This window comes from Pelodiscus sinensis, chromosome 4 (assembly GCF_052426305.1).
Source record: "Pelodiscus sinensis isolate ZL-2025 chromosome 4, ASM5242630v1, whole genome shotgun sequence".
Taxonomy (NCBI): Eukaryota; Metazoa; Chordata; order Testudines; family Trionychidae; genus Pelodiscus; species Pelodiscus sinensis.
In genome coordinates, this window is record NC_143055.1 from 29,943,958 (window position 1) to 29,969,298 (window position 25,341).

Sequence of the window (25,341 nt, forward strand, 5' to 3'; positions counted from 1 at the left end):
TCTCCCCCTAGCCACCAAAGCTCTTCCCCTCTCCTCTCCTAGCATCATCCTGTCCTCCCCTCTCACTGACACCTCCCCTCCTGCCCTTTTCCTCATTGTCTCCCTGGCAATTGTCTCTCTCCTGCACCCTGTCCCTTGCTGCTTTCCTCTTTCTTCTCCTGACCTACCCCCCTCTCCTCAGCCCAAGCCCCTTACTCTCTGAGCCTTACTCCCTATTTTCCCCTCCTCTTCCAGCAGCCGCCAACTGGTCTGTAACAGAGTTCTAGGGTTGCCCTGACTGTCTCCCTTCTGGTGCTCCCCCTACTCTGTCTTTCTTAGGTTTCCCAGACCCCTTTTGGGCCACAAACCCCCACCCCACAGTCTCTGGTTCCCAAAGTTCCGGCAGTCCCCATCACTTGGTGCTTGCATCGGGTCCAACTCATAGGGTTGTCAAGTAGACCGTCCCGAAAAAAAACAGACACACTTGACCTTGGGCGGGGGAGGAAGAGGGACTGGCCGGGGGGAAGAGGGGATGGGAAGCAGCTCGGGAGGGGGAGGGCAGCCATGTTGCCCCCGACCCTGGCCCCCCCTCTTTCCCTGAGGCAAGCAGCGCCGCCCCCGACTCCGCTCCCCCTCCCTCCCCGAGGCCAGTCACGCTGCCCCCAACCCCAGCACCCCCTGGGCCAGCCGCACTTCCCCCCTTCCCCGGGCCAGCCGCTCTGCCGCTGCCCCCGACCGCCCCCCTGGGCCAGCCGTACTGCACCCGATCCCCTGCCCGGGGAACACCCCCCGCCTTCCCGCCCGGGGTTTAAACTCACCTCGCTTGATGGGGCGGCCGGGTGATGTTGCTGCGTCCCTGATGCTTCTTTCCGTGGGTCCAAATTCTGCCGGTTTTGGCCGCGCATGCACGGCAAACCCGACGTGGCATCCGTTCCCCAGAGCGCTGAAGCAGCGCTCCTTCACTCACGCCCCCTTTGAAACTTTAGGGTATGCCTGGGCACACCCGGCACACCCCGTGCGCACGCCTATGTATGGCATTCAGCTTACAGGGAACTGGGCCAGATTTTCCACTGATTTACAGTCCTCTCTAGTATTTTACACTTATAACACAAACTGAGTTTACCATCCTGATTAGGTAGCATTTCACACTGACTTTGCTTAGGTATAAACTAGCATATATGTTGTAAGCCAATAGAGAATCAAGCTCACAAATCGGTTCTGTCTAAAAACGAAAAGTCCTGTGGCACCTTATAAACTAACAGATTTATTGGAGCATAAGCTTTCGTGGGCAAAGACCCACTTCGTCAGATGCATGTAGTGGAAATTTCAGAGGCAGATATAAATATACAGGCATATGAAAAGAAAGGAGTACCAATTAAGAGGAAGGGCAAAGATCAAAAGAGGTCAATTCAGTCAGGGAGAATGTGGCCTACTTCTAGCAGTTGATGTGGAGGTGTGAACACCAAGAGAGGAGAAACTGCTTTTGTAGTTGGCTAGCCATTCACAGTCTTTGTTTAATCTTAAACTGATAATATCAAATTTGCAAATGAATTGAAGCTCTGCAATTTCTCTTTTTGTTCTGTCTAGTCTCAGATAATCTCAAGGATTCCATATCACAATAAAGAAATCAGATGTTAGTGTTATTGCCTAGCTTCTGAATGGTTAAAATAAGAAGTGATGAAACCTGAGTTGTTCTCTTTTACTTTGTTTTCTAAGACTTTTTGTCTCATTCATATATATATATATATATATATATATATATATATATATATATATATATATATATGGATGGATGGATGGGTGGGTGCAAGCACATATGCACATATTGAATTTTGTATACAATAGTTAAGTAACATTTCAAAACGTTCATTTGCAATCAAAATATACGGAAATCATGTTAAGATGAGCAACAAAAGTAGAAGCTCTTTGGCTGACAAAAAGGTGAAATACGCTAATATTTGAACCATAATCTCTTTACAAGCCTACCATAATGTACAATGAATATGGTAAACATATGTATAGTAAACATACATATAGTAAAAATCACAACAGTAACTTTGTCTTACCTAAGGATTTTGCCAGAGAATTTTTCATTACTCTAGAAAATAACTTTATTAAAAACATAATTAGAAAAGCCGAGTGTTTCAAAGCTAAAAATGAATAAGTTAAGACTGAAATTTTAACCAAGCAAGTATTCATCATGTTTGTGATGCAGCATTACCTAATGGCATAAACATGATTTTCACTTTTGACCCCTAGGTAAAATAGGTAAGATCGGTGTTGTTCCTTTTGTAGCAGGAATGATGTTGTAGCCTGCAGCTAGTATTTCTGAACTGATGGGATCCAGACAGCTATTATATCTCATATGTGTGTTGTTGGATCTCAAAGCTGTAACAAGTTTTTAAGATTTTTTTATAAGGAAAAAAATTAGAGCACAGACATTTGCATTAGTTCCTGTTCAGGTGCCTAGATTTGGCAAGTTGACTTTATGATTTACCATGTAAGGATAGAAATCAGACATGGAGGAACTGTGCTTGGTGGGAAAGACAAAAATGTTCTATATTTTCAACCATGGGGCAGGGAGAGGGGGAGAGAATGTGAAAAAGGCAGCTATATGATCTATATGATAGGGTGGCAGAGTTTTTCTTTTCGTCTACCCTGCTGGCAGGTTTAAAAACTTCAAAAAGATGTGAACTCACTCTGGAAGGCCTGGCCCATGTAACTTAGATATAAAGGGATATGGGAGATGACTAGACAGAGAGGGGAAACACAGTTTATAACAGAAATATCTTCAGGCCAAACTCAGGAAGACCAGTCTGAGGTTTATTGTTTTGTTGTGGTTATCCTGTTACCAATCAAGCTTTATTTAGCCCTGGAGCATGTGAAAACCCCAAGTGTGGCTGGTGTGGCTGGGTAGGCAGCTCCGACACAGCGTGTGGTTTGCACATTAGTCTGCAGTGCGTGGGATCGTAAAGAGTGAGCCTCACATCAAGGAGTAACTGGAAGAATTGCCCTGGTGTGAGGTGTCATGGGACTGAGCAGCATAAAGAAGATTCGTTCTGGTGGTGTCTCACAGCTGAGATTCTGCATCCCTACTCCAGCAGCAGTTTTACCCCTGGCAGCACTTCTAGGTCCTGCAAAGACTTTGGTCCAGCTAGGATGCAAAAGAGATAAGAGTTGCTGTGGGGTCGTGGCTGTGGGATATACTAACTCACCCGAGTACGTACTAACCCTCTTATACTGTCCTGGACTGCTACGCCTGGCCCTATAGCCACACCACCATAACTACACTTATCGTGCTAGCTCAGTCAAAGCTAGCAGACATCTACCTGAGCTACAAGTTACACCCCTATGTACAGGCCAAAGAGGTTTCCTAGATTTTTACACACAGATTGTACATGTTTACCAAGTTGTGGCTGCATTCTGAATATAATGGTGATCAATTGGGAAGTGTGTTCTGGCATACAAGTTCTGAGGAAAGAAACCCTAGAAGTAACCAAACCTACAGGGAAGGTTTAGCTAGAGAGAAGAAATCCTAGAAGTAGCTAAACCTAAGTAAAAAGCTTAATCTTGGGTTTCATATACCAGTGCTTTGTAATTACCTTGTTGTTAATAAATCAGACCCCAAGAACAGTGAATAACTCAATAAGAGGGAAGCTGGGTGAGGCACCCTCCCATAGGACCCTGGCAATGCTGCTCCTGAACTATAGCTCTGCTCCTCTGAGATGGCAGAAGCCACCAATAAAAATATTTTTTGGAGTAGTGGGGGGACCCACAATTGTTCCTCCTTGGACAGTCCTCTTTCCACCCAGATCACTACTCCCCAACATCCAGTGGGCTAGACTCTGCCCTGAAGAAGGGAAGACTCAGCCTTCATCCAAACAGGAGTACTCTGTGCAAACGTACCCGGCACAGGTGTTCAGCTGGGAAAAATCAGCACAGTTGGAATGCTTGGTGTATGACACACATGAAACACACACAAAAATATCCTACAAAATGCATAGTAAATATCTTTTAATTTCTTCAAAAATTCACCCTTATTTTTAGTGATACAAAAAATGGAAAACAATGCACCGCATGCATCTAAACCCAAGGAGATATTTGTTAGATCTAACCTAGCAGTCCTAATGCTGGCAAAACCCCCACTGAAATAAAGAATAAATGGGACTGGGTCATTCACAGATAATCTCAGTTCTCTGTCCTCAAAATAAAAGGAGCTTTTGCTTTTCAGGTATGCTGTGCGTTGTAAATTGTGCCTACACCCAATCTGAAGAAAACAGATTTTTTTAAACTAATTTAGGTTTCTTTTATTTCCTTTTCTTTTTGTTGTTGTTTTTGTTTTTGTTTTTGTTTTTGCTTAAAACATGCTTTATGTTCTTTATAAACAATGAGCTGGTAAGAATATTTGTAATTTAAGAAGGAGTTTTCCCTTTAAAAATTTCACATTGATTTTTCCTCCACCAAAATCAAATAAGAAACTCTGTGCTTGCCAAGTATACAGTTCATGCTCTATATTATAATTCAAGAAAAAACAAACAAGCAGCAAGCTCTCATTGATTGTAAGGTAAGAATTACTGTGGAAAGGAAGTCAACTGATTTTTCTAGCCTCATAAATATTGTTAGTTTGTAGCAATTTTAATTGAAAACAGTCTCAGATGTTTTTTAAGAGAGAGGAAAAGAAATCAGTAGAAATAATGCAAACAGTACTCAGACCCTTGAATTAATTTCCATGTCAGTTTAAAAGGGACTTAAGAGGTGTTCTTTTTAAAGTAGCCTTTTACTTTTATACAAACATGCTTTAAGAACAGAACAGTCTTTTAAAGTACCTTTCTGGTTATTAGTGTATTTGAGGGGAACAGTCTAATAAATTCTTAAGAATAAGAACCAACATATCAAAGCATTTTGGGGTTCTCCCACCACAAAACAAATGTGTCTGGAACAAACTCAGACTTATGATGTACACAGTACCAGACATCTGTTTGTGACATCAAGTTGCTATGTGAACAAATGTAATGACACAAGTCAGAATTTTATGACTAATATATTTAAAAATGTATCAGAAAGAAGAAAAAAGATGATGTCATAAGACAGCAATCTGAGGAAATAAGGTGGGGGGAATAGAGGAGGGAGAAAGAAAGAGAGACTTCTGCTTAAGTATGGCGCAGAGACAGGGCTTGTTTTGTTTTGCTTTTAATGTTTGGTTTAATTTCTGTGGAAATAAGTTTGCAGTATGTTTAAGCAGCCGTTTTAAACATCATTGTTTTCTTTTATTGATATTTTTCACTGTGAAATCTTTACTTCTGTAAAATACATTGTACAGTGTAATAAAAAGTAATAATATTTGATTGCTTGTTTGTTTGTTTGTTTGTTTGTTTTAAAGAAGAATCATATTACTCTAAGCTATTTTGCCAGTCACTTCTATAATGATGTTTTCTGTGCCAGGCAAGAAGTTATATTTTACATATAAAGACATAATAGTTGAAAGATATCACCAAATGTGATAGAGACAAACATATAGATCGCTGGATGATTTGAGTAGATTTTACCACAAACAACTTCCAGCAATACAAGGGAACCTAGAAACAAGTGATAAACTTGACATATTTCACTGCTTATTGATAATAAAGAAAATTATCAGACTCTAAACTGTTAGCAACTGTAAGTGATCGATATGTAGCGTGTTGTAATACTAATGGATATTTCAAACTTTTTCATTTGTCTTTTTTTATTTTAAAATATTCAGTTATAAAAATATGAATTGCATGAAAGGAGAAAGGTTATTTCTTTTATGTTGGAAGTTCCATAGAGAAGGAAGATACGAAGGCTATGTTAACTTACCAGTACTTTACACTTCCTATCTATGAGAGACTGCTTAATGGCTACAACAAAGTATTTTCTAAATATTTTAAACTAATACAGATACCCAAAACATTCAGATAAATTGAGCATGAATATACAGTAAAGAAGCACCCCCACACATGCACACACACAACAAGACAATTAATTCTCAAAGTCCATGTCAGTCTAAAAGGGGCTTAAGAGGTCTTCTTTTAAAAGTGGCCTTTTACTTTAAAATAGAGGTACATTTTTATGAACCAGGAGCTTCAGTTAATAGAGATAAAAAATTAAACATCATTTATGTGCATTTCTGTCAGCCAAAGTTACTTAAATATTTGAAAGAAAAAACATTTTTACTTGTTAAAATCATGAATACTGGAAGGACATGAGACTCCTCAAGTGGAATTAACAATTGGCATATTAATTTAAAGAAAAAGAACCAACGTATCGAACTTCTGTATGATTTGAACTTTTCTGCACAACCTTTAAAAAGGCTGAAGTCTTGTTGAAGGTTAATAACCTGGGCTCAAGCACTGCTAAAATCACATAAATAAGAAGGAGCTTGGCAGTGACAATCTTTAGCCACTGGACAATTCCCTACTTCACAAAACCAATATGTGACTGGGCTTGACCATCATTCTTTGCTTAAGGCTGACCAAGATTTAGAAGCCAATCATAGGAGCAGAGCACTGAAAGCACTGAGAGGGGGTTGAAGGGCAGAGGAGTATGGTAGGCTTGGCACACTTCAGAGTTTCGGTTCTTCACTCACATGGCTACAATTTGTTCCTAAATAAAACATCCTTAAGAAAAACAGAAACGTGGAAGCTGTGTTGAAACAGCATTTTGCTTAGCATGTCGAGGTACGGCTACACATGCTCTGTTACAGGATATTCTTTATCCTCACCCTATGCCAAACCAATCAGACTTGATGCAAATGGCATTAAAAGGCTGTCCTTAAGCCACAGAACAGCTGTATCCTACTCTTGGACACATCTGCATCCCTGAAGAGGTAGTAGACCCTGCCTCCCAGGGAGATGGAGAGAGGGATGTGGCAATGGCTGACCACTCCACTCTTTCTTGACCCATCCAAACATGCTTACAAGTCCAGCTGAGCAGTAATGCTCAGGGAGCCACTGTGAAACTGGACTCTGCTTTATCTGGAGTGAGGGGAAGCACATAAGAGACCCCCGCCCTTCCCTGACAAATTATCTTACATGTTCCTCAGCTGTAGACAAACGCTATACTTGGACTCTACCGGATTTATTAAGAGAGCTATTGTTGTGCATCATGAAACAAGCCATGAAAAAGTTCCTAGACTGGAAATGTGTAGTTGTTGGGTTTCTTTTTTGGGCTGAGGTGGTTCCATCCTTCTGGCACCTTTGCTTTCCATTGTCCCTGTCCAAAGTACGTCCAAAAGGGGTCCAAGAACACTACCTCCCATCCTCCCTTTTGGACACTTTCTTTATAACTACTTTCCCTTTAAACTGCTCTAGTTCTGCTACCTATCCCATGGGATTGAGTGTATGCAAGCAGCCTCCCACCAGAGGCCATCACCTACATCCTTCCAAGGATTGCCTGAAGAAAAATGCTTATTTACTGAGCCCATATCACTCAAAGCGCAACTACATTCCTTCCATACCTACAAGCCTCCACTGATCAGGATGTAAGATATCCAAGGCTGGTCCTAATAAAACTTTAGAACTCCAAAGCCACAAATCACAGATGGGGTCATAAGTGTGTAAAATGAATATGAAACTTCCACTTTTCACCTGCAATTAGATAACATTAGGGAATGCTTCATCACCATATGTCCACCTCTAGTCACCATAAATGTCAAAATGTCCAAGGAACTAAGTTTTGTACTAAAGAAGCTGCTCTAATACAAGTACAGGTGATGGTGCCAAAGCTAGTTAGAGAATCTTATCTGTCTCAACAAGTAGCCTTGCCACAGTCCAGACTTCAGGAACTCAGAAAGAAAAGAAAAGAAGAATTTTAATATCAAGCAATCGCAAGACCAAAGTGTTTTTACGCTGAGAAAAGAAAAAATTGTAATGGTACACTTTTCGCTATCCCAAATTCTGTTATAACTCAATGAAACCCATAAGGGTAACAGTAAAAAAAAAAGGGGGGGGGGTAAATTATCCTTCCTCCTCAGAGTAGCCCAACATAGAGAGCATTTGTGGAGCAAAACTGTAATGAAAGGACTAGAGCCTAAATATGGCTCTACTCCTGTCAGCAAGGCAACAGGGAAAAGTCTTTCTACAAGTCCTTTCCAGAGTGGAAGATTTGTAACTTCAGTCTAATCAGAAAAAAAGGCATATTTAAAATACTGAAAATATCATTGAAGCAAAAAGGCTGAATTGCTAGTCACATATACAGCTTTTCAAAATAACTTCTACAAAATAATGCCAACATAATCATTTGATAACACTTTCTCTTTCCTGATTATTTGTAGGACACTACAATTGTTACATTAATTTGTATAGGAATGTAAATCACAGAGTTTCAAGAACCAAACAAAACACACCTTCCACACCCGTATCAGTCACTGTTAATGACCTGAGGCAAAACTGAGAATAGTTAACATGACTATGGAAACCAACAACTTCTTTACATTTTTAGCTACTATCAATTGTATTTATCATATACAGACCAATAATATGTTTAGAAAATAGAAGGGTTAGGAAATCAGTCATTCTCTAACAATTAACCAATCAGAAAGCAGGTCACATCTTGTTAGCTGCATCATATACATTAAACGTCATGAAGTCTCTATGGCTTAGCTGACAATTCAGGCATGTGTGTTTTATTTTATGATAACCTCGTGTTCCCTTAAAGAATTATAGTTCAGCAAACAGATGTATATTAAATGCCACCAAAATCCTTCCTTAAAGAGTCACCACATATTCAACTGGACACTTCATGCTACAGAAGGATATGGATTCTCCAAGATTTCTACTTCTTGAAGTGTTTTCAGAGCATCCACAGTAAACTACTTTGGAAAAACTGCAGCAGGAAGCATGTGTGCTGCACAGACACATGGGCAAAAACGCAGCCTGACCCCAGTCCATATACTTTTCACTCCCATAGATCAAAAGTGTTGCTTCATTAAATATTTACATTACAAGGGGCAGTACTAGATTTTTAAACCAAAAAGTATTACAAGCATTTCTTCTACTACTACTTTTCATTTAGTATATTCTTTAAAGGAACTGATCTCCATGTACAATTCAATATGTGCAAGAGGAGTAACAAACTGCACAAGGCATTACAAACAGTACATTTCAAGTATTCTGACAAGTACATGAAAAAGTCATGAACTGATCGTTTGTCTTGCTAAAAGCAACTGTTTTCTAAAGATATGCACATATTTCAGTATCTGTTCTTTAGGCACATGTGTTCTTTAAGGGCAGCTCCGGAATAAGTTTTTTAAAACTCTTCCCTTCTGTTTGCTGCTGTCTTTCATATTTAATGTTAAGAGTCTGAAAAACAAATACAGGATTGTGGCTCACTTCTCTGCAAAGGAGAAGCATTAGTTTAGTGTAATTGATCAAGGAATACCTTGCAATATTATAGCTGTAAATGCCAACAGGACAGATCCTGAACAAACACACTAGAAAAAGAAATTCCTCGGATTGGCATCAACCCTGAAGTGCTGTTCTGTGATTTCAAGATTTCAGCCTAAACTGGTATATACTCAGAGTTGCTTTGCATGAAAATATAATGAAGATTACCCAAGTAAACTACTAAATTAATTAGGGTGTTCATTCCTTTATATATTGTGCTGTCTAATGGGACGCTTTAGACGGAATTCAGCCTGAAACCTACCACACAGTCCATGCACAGTAAAACAAGGCTGAGGGACTTACCTCTGTACGAGACTGCAGCCTCTTGTTCATTTCATAGATTCGGTACTCTGGTTGCACCATGTATGGTGAGTGTCTCCTATAAAATGGGCCAAAAGGAGAAGAATAGAAAGGGTCATGTGGTGTGCTGGACATCTTGCCTGCTTGCAGAGAATCAAGCTACACAGAGTATCATCAACATCCATACAGAGCACATGGGCTGTGTGTTCTTCACAGTACAAAGTAGCAGCAGGCAGGCACGCAGAGACAGACACACACACATCCACACAGACGGACGCACACACACACACACATGCACACACACACACACACACACACACGGAACACACTGGCTGGAAACTGCTGTTGCTTCTATAGCAGGAGGCAGAGAGAGAAGGGGGAGGAGAGAGAGAGAGCACAAGCTCCAGAGAGCGAGAGAGAGAGACTGGATAGCTTCAGGCACCACTGCTTGTTTTTAAAGAAGCAGTTTGTGAAGGGGTCATTTCCTGTCCACACTGTAGACTAGTTCAAAAATATAATTTTCTTCACAGTCTGACAGAGGTCTAAGGTTTGGTTTTAATTTTTCCCAGCCAGGACCCCTTAGGAACCTGGCAGCAAAGGCTTGTTAGCATATAGGTGGTTTAACTGCTGCCTGAGCCAATCACCCTCTCAGAAGACCACATTTGTGTAATAATCAGAAATGTGATGACTACAAAATACATAAACAAAGGCCACAACAATAACAAGCATTTGGAGCCCGGTGAGTCACTTCTAGGAGACTATTTCTTTCAGTAAAGATCTGTCAATTCAGAGTGTTTACCGTGTTTATCTACAGTGGTTTGTACAGCCTGTTACACTTTTGCACGGTTTTTTGTTTTTACATTTCTAATCAACAGTTAAAGGATTGCACGGGGGAGGGGGAGGGTTGGCTCACTGTCATCAGAGACTAGAAATTATTGTAGATATAGAATTTTCACAGAAATAATCTCAATAACACACTTCACACAAGGGAGAGCACTCAAGATTTTAACATAAACCTCCCAGAAACATAAAAAAAAGCAAGGAACTGGGGAAAGGTGTTAAGGGGGGGAGGTTAGAGACTATATACAATAACTGATGAAAAAAATCTATTAAGAAATAAATTATAGATAATCCAATGGATCATTCTAAAATAATAGATTGAGCTCTAATGGAGAGCTTGTTTTATTTTCCAAGATTGTTTAAATACATAAATCGTTCACCAATTGCGGTATATTATAAATGGAAGAAATCCAAAACTGCCCACTGGGGGAGGAAAATCACTTTTTGTAAGTGAAGGGTGAAATCTATTAAATTCATATAAAAGTCCTGGAACCTATAGTGTGTGGATTAAAAAGTGTTTAATATCTAGACGACTGAAATGGGTTAATTAACATCTTAGGAGATGAAGAGTTTTTGGGAGGGAATTTTTTTGAATCCCTGTACAAAACTCGTTAAGGCCAGGACTGTGTCTTTTTATATTTCTGCAAAGTACCATGCAGATTTACAGCACAAAAAATTGTAAAAATTATAACGAACAGGACTGAATTAATCACTGGTGTAATTTCATTCAAGTCAGTGGAGTTACACCAACGATGGATTTAGCTCTACAATACGCATGAGTTAACAATATTAGCATTTTCATACTGCTTTTCATGCATACATCTCATGTTGCTTTTCAAAGACAGAGTAATTTTTGTTTGTTTTTATAAATAAATATGTATTTATTCCCCCCCTTCCCCATTTCACAGATGAGGAAACTGAGGCACAAGCAGTGATATTTGGGCTGGTTTCCTGTTATGAGCATGGGAAACATTTTAGCTGGACCGCAGCTGCCAGACCAAGGAAGTTCAACCTATACTATATAACATTCAACAGGTACACAACTACAGTCTTCTCTACACAATGTGTTAGTCTGCACTAGATGAGTGTAAATTCTAGTACACATTAGCATGTTGTGTGTTAACTGGTCAGTGTACACCCTGCTGATGCACACTAAAAATTCTCTCTAGTGTACAATGATGTAATCCCAATTCAAACAGTGCTACATTAACGTGCACAAAGGGAATTTTTAGTGCATACTAGCAGAGTCCATGGGGACCAGTTAGCATACACTCTAGTGTGTGCTAGAATGTAAATTTCTCAAGTGCAGAGTAGTACACTATGTAGACAGGCCTAAGTGTGGTAACGGTAGAAAGTGGATGCATCCCTGATACAAACCCCAGTAAACATCAGAGTTATCGACACCTTAGGAATGGAAGTTGTTTGTAACTCTGAAATGGTCCATAACTCCGAATAAGATGTTATGGATTTCAGACCCTGGGGACTGGGGCTGCAGCCATAGGGGAGAGAGGAGTAGGAGGCTCAGGGCTTTTGCTCCACAAGAACACCAGGGCTCTGAGCTTTAAAGCTGGGGAGAGCACTGTGATTTGGGATGTCAGCCCCCAAGCTTCATTCTCGGCTTCGGCCTCACAATAGAGTACTTGCTGTTTTTTGAGAGAGCTTTTTTGAAGCTGTTGTCTGTTGATGCCCAATTGATTTACTTGTGTTTCCAAGTTGTGTGGGGTTAACCAATAAATGCATAACTGGTGTTCGTATCTTTGAGGGTCTACTGTATCTCTATAGCTATCCATATTTTATTGTAGCAAATCCCAACTATCTAACCCCGATCCTAAAATCGGTGACACAAAGTCCAGAAAAAAAAAACAGTTTTAGGTCTTCAACCATGCACATACAACTGATTTTTTTCAGTGTATAAAAACTGTTTAACCAGCGTCATGTAATCAAAATGCTCAACTAACAAACTCTGCCATGTTTCCCACAATTTTCATAACAAATTGACAAACACATAGGATCTTACCACATTCTGGACTGGAGGGTTTTTCACTTGCCCTTCAGATGTTTTTCCTAAATAGACCTGTACTTTATTTACAAATTAAATCCAGAGCCAAAAAAAATTTGCCAGCTCTAATGATAGCATGCACTACATTTCATAGTTAAAGGACTGAACTTCACACACTGGGCAAAATTTAATCAATTTTGAGGAATTTCTGCCCAGTCCAAAATTCGCCCATTTCACAAAATTATGTTTTGCAGCTCGATGACTGTTTTAAATTTTGCTTATTTCATCAGTAAAATATGAATAAGTATCATGTTTTGCTTTACTGAGAACCTTAATAGGGAGAGATCTTAAGCACAGAACTCTAATGATAGTAAAAATTAAAAATTTTGGGTACCACCCACTGATTTATTACTAGATTATAAAACCGTTATAATCCACCAGCAGCAATTAGATCCCATGCTAGTTGCCTGCCACTGACAACCTTTGATTGCTTGTCCACTTGCATATTCTCATCCTGACTTCATGCTAAAAAGAGTAAATTAAAACACAAAATAAAGAAAAATGGAATTAATGAGACAGGCAGTCGCTTTTGGAACTGTAAGTATCTCTGCTGGGATCTTGTCTCTTTAAAAGTTCTGCAAATAAACTGACAGGGGCGTTCAGCTATCACTTCCTCCTGGACTGATTACAAATTGAAGAATAACTTAGAGAATAAAGCTAGTGCGAGAAACCCGCTGGTCTGAACTAAACTTTGAATGGAGACTTCCACAAACTAAAACATTCCTTCATCTGGAAAAATGGGTTTTCTGAAGCTGTGAGAGGGCACATACAGACACAAGGAAGAACGCAGCTAGTGTCTTCAGTTCTGAAGATGAACATCTGTCATGTCTGAGTGCATGTATGTAAAAGACTGCACACACAGTACAGTGTGTGTGTCCCGCTCTCCCTCTCCCATCCAGGCCAGGGAGCAAAGCCCAATCTACTTTCAAAGTGACCCAAACTAAAATTTCTTAGCTTCTATTACCACGTATAAAAAGAGTTTGTTTCCTCAACCAATTACAGTAGATGCTTAGAAAGCAGAAGTGTGGAAGTTAAATTAATCCAAGAAAGGAAATAATACTGAGGTATAGGGAGGCCCCAGATTTACTGGGAAATAGGCATGGCATAGGTGTGGGGGACTGAATTGTGCAAAGATAAAACTTGTAAGAGCTGGGCCGGGGGCGGGAGGGTGGGGGGGAGAGACGGGAGGATGGGGACAGAGACACATGCTATTCAGAAACTAAACAATGGATTTCAAGATATTCAGAGGTGCCACAGTATAGTAATGAGCTGTCCATGTGCATTTGTATTACAGCCCTCTGCTGAATGGAATCAGAACTGCTCCACTATATGTCATAGTCCCTATCTTTTCCTTAGAACAGCCAGTAGGAACCTATGTTTTTGAAGTTTGAGGTTCTGAGTTATAGTCCTCACAGCTGCCATAAAGTTCAGAGTAGCCTTTGTGTGGAGCGTGGTGACAGCTGTGTAGTACCCAAGATTTATTACAATATAATGATTGGTACACTGGCCAAGAATCACTAAGGAAGAACTTTCCCCAGGACAAAAACGGGGAGAGAGGAGGAGTGAATGGGAACAGTTCATTCATCCGTCCCTGACGTTTGCACTCTCACACGTGGTCTTTTGCAGCCTTCTGGTTGTTGCTATTATTAGAAGCCTGGGGGAGATATGTTTCTACCCTGCCAGTGGCTGAGCATGTTGCAGCATAGACTGTACTGGAACAGGAACTGTTCTGCACCACACACAGACACACCTTCCATACCACAAGCAGGCTTCTGAATGTATTTATAGTCATTATTTAGTACTGCATATGTCTGTAAGGGTTAGAGTAAGACAGTGTCCCTCTCTTCATAAGTTAGCAATATATGTAGCTCTGGCAGTTGCACTAATTTTTTTTAATAACTACTTGGTAGTAACACAGCAAAGTGAAACAGTTATCTCTGCTTGATATGCAGCACACATCAGTCTGTTAGTACACAATGTTTATAAGAACATATTTAAGGTGGTTTGTAATTGATAGGCAGGAAGGAGGAACAAGGGATGTTCTCATGTAGCTAAAAATGTATGGCAAAATGAAGATAGCGTAATTAAAGGTATGCAAAAGCAGAAATCTTGTTAATATTAATTTATTGGAAATACTGAACCAAAGTGACCTGTTCCACCTTTCTTTTGTTTATATAAAAGTTTCGTCTTCCCCACAAAAAAAGAAATGGTGGCCAAATTTTATATTAAATGAATCTCGACTATAAATCCAAAATTAGTTCACCAGGAGCATTCATACCATCGCAAAATGAAGTGTGTTTCATGTCTACATGAAATTTGCTTGTAATTTAAGACATCTCTAAATGGTAGTACATGCAGCCAGTAAACAATGCCACATTACCCATAGCAGCTAGCCATTCAAACAGCTCAGATACTGAATTTTAACTATTTCAATATTGAATATGCCCATTTTACTACAGTGATGGGGACCCTATAAATAGATAGGCTACATAGGAGTGACTAGCTACTTGCCCACAGTTTATAAGCAATCCAGAAGCTGAAAGTGTCATACACTAAACAATTTTAAATAGTGAACATGTTCAGAATAAATTGCAGTCTACCATTCACAATTTAAAATTTTTTTAAAAAATAATTGTTGACTGCATTATTACAAAATGTTTGCCTGGATTATCTAGCATATACGGTAAAACTCCAATAGTCTGGCATCCAATTGTATGGCACTCCTGATAGTCTGGCATCAAAATTGCAAGAGCCTAGTGAGTGAGCTTCGGCAAAAAACGAGTCACAAGGCAGCAGCTGAACCGAGCGAAACTGGACGGGACCAAGTCAGTCTACCACTGACATTGTGTGATGCTGGACAGTGCTTGTGCTACAATAAAAAGGGTTAAAAACACTTTATATACTATATATAACCAGTTTATAGTACCTCCTGATAGTCTGGCATATCTGATAATCCAGCACCACCTAGGTCCTAAAGGTTCCAGATTATCGGATGTCTACTGTACTTTAATTTGCATTGCTATATATGAGATTATTTCCATGATTGACGGTTATGTTCTTTCACCATTAGAACAGTGCGAGAAACTCTTTTGCAAACGAGGGAAAAATAAATAGGGGATTGCATGAAGGAACAGGTTTCAGATTTAACAGTGCATTACAAAGAATCACACCTCTCAAGTTACTGTTTCAGGCTTTCGGTAGACTCAAGCAGACATATCTGTATCATTTACTTTCGAGTCACATTATGAGGTTTTTTTCATATACATCATTGCTAGCAACATACAAATAATCTTAGATGCGATTCTGATACCACTATGTGACTTTATGACTTGGGGCTGTAGGTCCATGCTTATGCCTTAATCCAGTGCTGGTTTGGCCATATATACACTAGGGATGTAAGAGAGTAGTCAGCTAACTGATATCCCTAGGTTCATCAGTTATTCTAGGTGATTATTCGCATTTTTCCCCCTCCCTTGCTGCCTGCTGTATCAGAGGCAGCAAGGTGTGGGAAGGGAAGCAGGAGCTGGTGCTGGGAGGAGCCGTCTTAAAAGCCGGTTCCCCCAAGCACGGTCTATGCGGTGCCAGCTGTCCCCACCTAGGGAGAGTAGGGGAGGCTGCCGCAAAGCAACCTCTGCCTGCAATGGGCCCAGGCTGGTCGCGGACAGAGGCTGTTCTGGCATTAGCCCCCGCTCCCTACCCCTTCCCCCAGCAGCCTGCCTCTAACTCCCCGTGGACTGGAGCTGTTGCCACCCCATGCTGCTGCCTCTGTATCAGAGGAAGCAGTGCAGGGCGGCAGGCAGCAAGTCTGAGCGGGGAGCTGGTTTTTAAACTGGCTCCCGCCTTACACTCTGCACTGCTCTGTCTGATACAGAGGCACCAGGGTGGGATGGCAGGGGACTCCCTGGGGAGTGGGCCCGAAGCGAACTGGCTGCTGGCCCCATCTTTGGGGACTACAGAATTGTCAACTAACCACTAAAAATGCATGAGATTAGTCGGCTATTCTATTACCTGAGAGCTAACACTAGCAATGCCTGTGAACCAGTAATAGCATCAGTGGGATTTTTTTTTATTTCCCTATTTTGACAAGGACTTTGTTGATAATAGAAAGGGAGTTGAAAATTTGCTATGCAAATTGACAAATGCTCAACTGAAGAATGCCTGCAGTGAGCCTACAAATTTGTGACCAGGCAAACTGTCAGATTTACACAGATTGTATATCTGCTGAAGCCTACTGCAGGTGGGGCAGAGGAAGAAGAATGGGACAGTGGCAATGTGGAATAAGTGAGGTGCTACTCTGAAAATACCATTATGTAACCAATAGATCAAGTATCACAGGGGTAGCCGTGTTAGTCTGAATCTGCATAAACAACAAGAAGTCCCATGGCACCTTATAGACCAGTGTTTTTCAACCTTTTTTTTTTTATAAAGTACCCCCTTTTAAAAATAAATTATAAGTACCCCCAGTACCTACAATTTTTAGACCCACAATTTTTTTTCTACCATTAAACCACATTTATTTAAACAACTTAATCGTAGCTAGGCGGGCGATGAAATTTTTGGGTGTAAAAAAGTACAAAAATAACAAAGCGCTGTAAAACTTAAAACAAAAATTCAGTTTTCTCAAAATTTCAGTTGTGTTGAGGTACCCCCAGACTTCTCTCGAGTGCCCCTAAGGGTACTCGTACCACTGGTTCAGAAACATTGTTATAGACTAACAGATTTATTGGAGCATAAGCTTTTGTGGACATCTGATGAAGTGGGTCTTTGCCCATGAAAGTTTATGCTCCAATAAATCTGTTAGTCTATAAGGTGCCACAGGACTTCCAATAGATCAAGTTATCCGCTCTTCAATGAAGCTATTGTAACCCACAGTTCAGTGTTTGTTACACATCCCCCTCTGTACCCGACACAGAGAATATGGGTCTGTTACAACTCTCAGTTACAGTACAACTCTTTAGCTCAAGACGCAGAGTTTTATGCTTTACGGTCTGGAAGTCTCCGTTCAGTTCTCAGCAAACTGCCTGATATTGTTCCACTTCAGGAGGGCAGGTCAGTAGAGTCAGGAAGGCCTGATTCTCACTTGTATTGCCCTTGGGCAGTGAGAGTGTAAAGTGAATGTAAAAACCATCCATAGTGATCAGCAATTGGAAGCTAAGTGATTAAACATGGTACAAGAGAAAAAAGAATTAGTTAAACAGGGGGTAGTTCTGGTCTCATTGAAATCAATGGGAGTTTTCCCATTGACTACAATAGGCCCATAACTTACCCATGATATTTACCCTTTTGGAGAGCCAACTACCTACATTGGACTAATAATAAAGCCCTATTTAATTTATGTACAGTTTGCATGCACAGACTTTTGCTACATTGTGACTCTCGGGTAGCCATCAGGCCTGTTCCCCAAATGTTAGCATGTTCAGGGGATGGCTCATTCTCTTTTGTTCTAAGGGTTCTTAGGTTGGACATAAGGAAAAACTTCCTGTATGTAAAGGTGGTTAAACACTGGAATACATTGCCTAAGGGGGTTGTGGAATCTCCATCACTGGAGATATTTAAGAGCAGGTTAGATAGACATTTATCGGGGATGATCTAGGCAGTACTGGGTCCTTCCATGAGGGCAGGGGACTGGACCTGATGATCTTTCAAGGTCCCTTCCAGTTCTAATGTTCTATGATTCCATAATTTCATGAAGGGCCTTCTCTCCTATTCCCATGCTCCAACTTAGCTCCTCCCCTCAATTACTCCAACCTTCTAGCCTTTTTACACAGCATCCTCATCCATCTCTTCCCTTCTCTCCCCAGCACACAACAGAGTCCCTCCCTCAAAACCACATTTTCCCCAAGACAGACCTCTCTGCTCCCTCCTCTGCCTACTGAGAGCTTGGCTGCCCTAGCGACAAGAAATGAGGTGTGCGCAGATGTTACTGACATGGTTGTTATTGAACTAGTTCAGACTCCTGCACCCTTCTCTGTTCAGCTTGGTCAGTACCAATGGCTTGTCCCCGGAGGTGAAGCATGCAGAGAAGTGTTATTACTGAGCTATCAAGCAGAGAAGAAAAAGGGGGAATTTCAGTCACTGTCCCTCTGAAACCTTACCCAGCAGTTAAGGAAGTGCACAGCCTAGAGCCACAGTAAGAAAAGGGAAGTTTTGCGATGTTTCAAGTTGGCAGATGGTCAAAGAAGCTGGAGAGGTGGTGGTGGAGATGGCCAAAGCAGCTAGAAACAGAATAATTCTGCCAAAATATCTTAATCAGTACAGAACCAATGACCAGGGGAATCCGAACACAATGCAGTAGATTCAGAAGTAAAAAGCATGTGGCACAATCTCTCAACTTTAATGGAAAACTTTCTGGAACGTGTGGCCTATGTGATCATTTTCAGCTCACGTGCAAACTTCTTGACTCCTTTCCCCAACCCCAAGCAGGAATTAATAGAATCTATTTCACTCCATTCACTCTTATTCCAAAGGTATAACCTGACTTGTGGGCACATCTTAAGCAATCCTTTCACCTAACCATCCTTCCCAAATATAGGAAAGCACAGACTGATTATAACAGAACGGGCATAAGGAAAGAAGGGACTCAAAGCGTGAGATAAAAAGCAGCTCTCTATGGCTAGGGAGTCACATATGAATACTCTGGCATAGTTTTCACCTCTCTCTGGAAGTTCACTATTCCTTCCTATCACTGCCCCACCATCCCAGTGCTGATTTACCTATTAAAGGCCTCATCCAGCACTCAACTTTCAGTATATATATAGCTGAAAGCATACTGTATGAGCGAGCTAGATTACATTGATGCTAGCAAGATTTTGTACAGCTGCCAAGATAGAACTGAGATAACCAGGGTTTTCACTTTTTCAGTCTGATTACGTTCCAGGAGTGAAATATTTCATCTCAAGAAGGCAGAAGGCTGCCTATGGATCTCTTCTTTTCTTGAATGATGAAACACAGTAAAAGAAACTCAAAGCAAAATATATAGCTAATGAAACTTTATTTTCACTAAGCTGCAAATTATATTCGGTATATATTTTGCTTACTCTAAACAATGACATTCCAATTACCTGTATCCAAACAATGCAGAGTCTCTACTACATCCTTTCCAAAGTGATAGCGTGCCCAGATTACTAGCAAAGACTAGTGCTTCATTCATGTCTTCTCTAGAGCAAAGGTCCTGATAAGTATCACCAGATTTCAGCAGTGGATCGTACTAAAGGTTTTCCTATTCCCGTAAATGTGAATCCCATGAAAAAAAAGAATGGCAGAGGAGACAACAAGGACAAAAAGGCATTATCTGAATAGTAAGGCCTTTGTATTTACTTACAAAAGCAAAGTAGCTGTGTCAAAGCTGCCTCAGAACCTGTAGCTCAACTTTTTTTGGAACTTAGCTAGAAACTACAGCACAACACTTCCCACTGTTGAAACAAAAAACAGGACTATGTAGCACTTTAAAGACTAACAAGATGGTTTAATAGGTAATGAGCTTTCGTGGGCCAGACCCACTTCCTCAGATCAAATAGTGGAAGAAAATTGTCACAACCATATATACCAAAGGATACAATTTAAAAAAAACGAACATATATGAAAAGGATCAATCAAATTTCAGAACAGAAGAGGGATGGGGGGGGGGTAAATGTCTGTGAGCTAATGATATTAGAGGTGATAATTGGGGAAGCTATGTCTTTGTTTAAAGTTAGGCGTAAAGTGTCGAATTTAAGTATGAATGGGTATGTCTACACTACAGCACTAATTCGAACTAATTTAATTCGAATTACTTAATTCGAACTAAGCTAATTCGAACTAGTGCATCTAGACCTAAAAACTAGTTCAAATTAGCATTTTGCTAATTCGAACTAGCATGTCCACATTGAGTGGACCCTGAACCGGGCTTAAGGATGGCCGGAAGCAGTGCCAGCAGGGCATCAGATTAGGACTTAGAGCGTGGAGCTGCTGTCTCAGGCTAGCCGAGGGCTGTGCTTAAAGGGACCTGACCCCCATCCCGGACAGACAGTTCTCAGGGGTTCTCCGCTTGCAAAGCAGTCCTGGCTTAGAGTGCCCTGAATGCTCACACTCAGCACATCACAGCACTCGGCCATCAGCCCGGCTGCACTTGCCACAGGCTGCCATCTGGGGGGGTCAATCGGGGGGCTGCAGGAGAGTTTCCACCCCGAGGAGCCCGCAGAGCCACCCCAGTCCTCCTCATCGGGGGCTCGTACCCCATTTCTCCCTCACATCCCTCCACTTACCCGTCCCTAGCCCCCCTTCCTGATGTACAAAATAAAGGACACGTGTGGTCAAAAATAGAAACTCTCTTTATTGAACAAAACTGGGGGAGACTGGGAAAAGGAGGTGTGAGAGGGTGTGAGAAGGGAGGGCATCTAAAATGATCAGGGGTTTGGAACAGGTCCCATATGAAGAGAGGCTAAAGAGACTGGGACTTTTCTGCTTAGAAAAGAGGTGACTGAGGGGGGATATGATAGAGGTCTATAAAAGCATGAGTGGTATGGAGAGGGTGCATAAAGAAAAGTTCTTCATTAGTTCCCATAATAGAAGGACTAGAGGACACCAAATGAAATGAATGGGTAGCAGGCTTCAAACTAATAACAGAAAGTTCTTCTTCACAAAGCAAATAGTCAACCTGTGGAACTCCTTGCTGCAGGAGGCTGTGAAGGCTAGAACTAGAACAGAGTTTAAAGAGAAGTTAGATAAATTCATGGAGGTTGGGTCCATGGAGCGGTATTAGCCAGGGGATAGAAATGGTGTCCCTGGCCTCTGTTTGTGGAAGGCTGGAGATGGATGGCACGAGACAAATGGCTTGGTTATTGTCTTCGGTCCATCCCCTCCGGGGTAGCTGGTGTTGGCCACTGTCGGCAGACAAGCTACTGGGCTAGATGGACCTTTGGTCTAACCCAGTACGGCCATTGTAAGCTCAGGGCTCAGGGTCGGGGGTCTCAGTGGACCACCTTGATTTTCATGCAAACCTGCTCCTGGGTGGCCAGGCTGGCAGCTCTCCTGCCCTAGACGGCCACTTTCCTGTGCCTAGTGCGGAGGTCGTGGACGAGGTCCACGATCTCCGCACTAGACCAGGAAGGTGCCCGCCTCTTGCGGCCCCAGGCAGGCTCCTGGGAGCCACCAGCCTGGTCCCGGGAAGAGGCGGAGGGCTGGGTGGCATCGGGTGGCTGGTTCGTGCCATGCCAGGTGCAGGGTCTGCTGGCTGGGTGCTGGCAGGCTTGCACCTGGCACAGGCACCGTAGCCAGCCCGTGCCCCTTTAAGGAGTCTGGGGCCGGGAGGGGGGCAGAAGAGTTTCCCTGGTGGTGCCCAGAGTGGCCACCAGGGAAAGCTGGGAAGGGTTAGCCTCCCACTAGTTCGAATTAAGTGGCTACACAGCCCTTAATTCGAACTACTTAATTCGAACTAGGCGTTAGTCCTCGTAGAATGAGGTTTACCTAGTTCGAATTAAGCGCTCTGCTAGTTCAAATTAAGTTCGAACTAGCGGTTTGTATGTGTAGCGCCTCTGTTAGTTCGAATTAACTTTGTAGTGTAGACATACCCAATGACAGTTCAGAGGATTGGGGAACCTTTTTTGGGTTGGGGACCACTGACCCGCAGAAAAATCAGTCGGGGCTGCACACCACACAAGTGAGATGCAAAAACAAACAATCCCTCACTGACATGGCCCCCCGACTGAGAAGGAGAAAGACACTCCCCACATTTCCCTCCCACACCAGAGCCTAAGTGCAGGGCAGGCTAATAGGTTGTGTGCGCTCCAGCCCTACAATGGAGCAGCAGGGGGGGTGGGAGCACCAGCAGGGACTTCCCAATGCTGGGGGTACACTGAGCCTCGGGACCGGCTCCAGGCAAGCTAGGGGCTGCATTCGGCCCCTGGGCCTGAGGTTCCCCACCCCTGTCCTATGTAGTGAAGGCAAGCCCTCAGTTAAAGTCATATAGTGACTTGCCCTTCCAGCAGGATCAAAATGTTCCTATTTTACTATATGATTAAATTAAGTTAGGATAGCATTTCCAAGTGTGTAAGTGACTCAAACACAAGACCCACTGAAAAATCAAAGTGTTTTTGTTTGGGTTATTTAATCCCACATTTGCTCTCCATATTTAGTGACTTTTTCAGAGGAACTGCTTTAAATGTTCCCTTGTAAAAGTCTGGTCTAGTCTGGACCTACCTACCTACTTTCCTTCCTTTTTTTAAAAAAATTCACTGGCTGCTCTCTTTGGCTAAACAGCTCTTGTCCCCACAGACTTTAAACATCCTACACATCCTGACAAAAATCTCAAAATGTGTCTGCTTTTGAAATATTAAAATTAAAACTCACAGTGATTTCCTTATTGAGACGGCAAGAAAACTGATGGAATTGCTTTACCAATGCTACAGCACACAGCCTCTACAGGTATTTGTATCTTCCATAACCACTCTCCGAGCTCTGGTAACCCTTACTATCTCCTATTAAAAAAATAATTTAAAGGGGATGAAAGTTGTCAAGCACCTATAACTTCTTTTTCTGCTCCTGAGGTACTTTCAGATGAGACTCTCTTCATCTTTATCCCCCCTCCCCACACACACGCCATGTTCCAGCCTCTATTACTAACAAGAGGCAAGAAGAATGGAGGGGAGTTGCCAGCTTTTGCAGTGTTATCATGAGTCTTACACTATTTGATACTTTCCCTTGAAATCCCAGCTCACAGAATTATGTGCTTTTATTAGACTCTCAGCTTTAGTTTTAATAAAATAAATAAATAAATAAATAAAGCTTTCTAACACTTACAGAAAAGCTTGAAAACATGACCTAAGTGCATCCTACAGGCTCACAAGCCAGAAGGCAAATAAAATTCAACTTCCTTTTAAAATCTCATGATTTTGGGGGGGTCTGACTCATGATCTTCAAATGTTTGTGACTGGCAATACTGTTTGCAAGCCTGAGTGGCAGTGTTCTGAGCTCTGCAGTAAAGCCAGGTTCCCTCTTCTGAGCTTCCTGAATGCTTTCAACTTGGCGTATGCATATCCCTATGCGTATGCATATCACTATGAACTAAAATGTCCTGCAATAACTTATTAATGCTGATGTATATGCTATACACTGAAATGAAAGTACAATGTGTATATTCCAATTTCTTTAAAATGAGAAAGTCAGCAATTTTTCAGTAATAATGTGCTTGACACTTTTGTATTTTATGTCGGATTTTGTAAGCAAGTAGTTTTAAGTGAGGTGAAACTTGAGCAGATGCAAGATAAATCACACCCCTGAATAGGATATGGAAGTCTGGAAAGGTTGGGCTAAAGGTAAGGCCCCAAACAAGTCCAACAGACTGTTTAGAGATGACCTTCTGCTGCAGAAAGCTAGGATTTACCACTTATTCTTGGACATCTTGGAGGAAGATGATAAAGATTTCTTCCTCCTTCCACTTGCGTTCCCTGCCCCTCTGCTGCATCCCTCCACAATAACCGTTCTTCCAAGAAGTGAGTTCTTTGAGATATCATTTGTAGGTGGTCAAATGGAGGTTAATTGAGCCGGGGGGGGGGGGGGGGGGAACGAAGGGGGAGAACTACTGTATGGAGCATAGAGGAGGTTGGGGGAGAGACTTAACCAGTCTTAGCTTTTTACAGCATTCAGTCTAGCAACCTTAAATTTAAGTTAATGAATTGTTTTTGTATGGGATTCAGAATGTATGTCATGCATAAAGTGTAACATTACCCACTGTCAACATCAGAGGAACAACTATAGACAGCCATATTGTACTATAATTTTCCCTTTTCCTATCATAACATCGTATAAGTAAAGTAATGGATTCACTAAGACTTGTAGTACATTGCTTTCTCATCATAATCTCACATAGCAATGGCATTGTAATTAGGGGTGAACTGTTCCCAAAAGGTTTGAGGTACAGTCCAGTTCAGTTAAACCCCTGCAAGCAAAGATTTTATCCTGTGCAAAGTCTTCTCTTCATTGTCAACCGTTCTTCCACTCTCTCCAAATATAGGCTGTTCCTTGCTAGATACATCATATGCTGAACCAGATCAACTACATTCTTCCCTCTTTCTATTTTTGATATTCCCCAAAGAAATTACTAAACCTTCCCTGCCACCCTGTGTATTTCCCCCCTACAGAACACTTGGTTCTTTCCTCCGTCTATGGTCTGTTCTGCTTTCAACACTCCCACGCCACGAAACTTTGCTTATCTGTCCCCACCCCGAATCCACAAGAGGGTCTCAGCAGGTCTGGCAAACTGCTGGTAAGTTGCAGTGCTCAAGCCTTGCTTGATCACCACACTCCAAAGATGTTTTGAGCATCTGCAACCCACAGAAACCCTGAAGAATATAAAATATGGCAATGGCAAACAGCCCAGAAAAATGATCAGATCTGCTGATGTTCTGCCAAAGATTTTGTGCATCATCAGCAAAAGTAGGAGGGAGCCTGTTTGAAACCAAAAGGGTGGGAGAGACCTGAAAGCAGTGGTGGGGGAATTATATTTAAATCAGTCCAGACAGTTAAAAACAACTTTATGCTTCGGGAGGGGTATTTATTTGTTTTGAGGGCAGAGAAAGAGAACACAGAATTTTAAGACATATTATTGCTATTTTATATTGAAACATCACTATAGAAACACTGTTGGAACAAATTTAGATGTCTAATATGAATGTTTAAGTCTGGAATAAGGTTGCTGAAGTCAGAGAATTCCTAGGGAAACTGGAATCAAAATCTGACCATCTAGAGTTAAGTCATTTTTATTCAAATAGGGTATGTCTACAC

At 41.5% G+C, this 25,341-nt stretch overlaps 1 protein-coding gene across 8 annotated transcripts in view; it reads right to left on the reverse strand.

Annotated features, from left to right (window-relative positions):
* Positions 1–10,255, reverse strand: part of LDB2 (LIM domain binding 2) — a 277,075-nt gene extending 266,820 nt beyond the window's left edge. For 3 of the 8 annotated variants that reach the window (XM_006136984.5, XM_006136985.5, XM_006136989.5), the window contains exon 1: positions 9,687–10,251. In XM_006136984.5, the coding sequence (XP_006137046.1) occupies positions 9,687–9,818 (132 nt within the window). In that variant the 5' untranslated portion in view covers positions 9,819–10,251. Of the gene's footprint in view, positions 1–9,686 lie in introns of all 8 variants that reach the window. The other 5 variants (XM_025178424.3, XM_025178422.3, XM_075930684.2 and 2 more) reach the window with 4 other exon arrangements.
* Between the last annotated feature and the right edge of the window lie 15,086 nt (positions 10,256–25,341).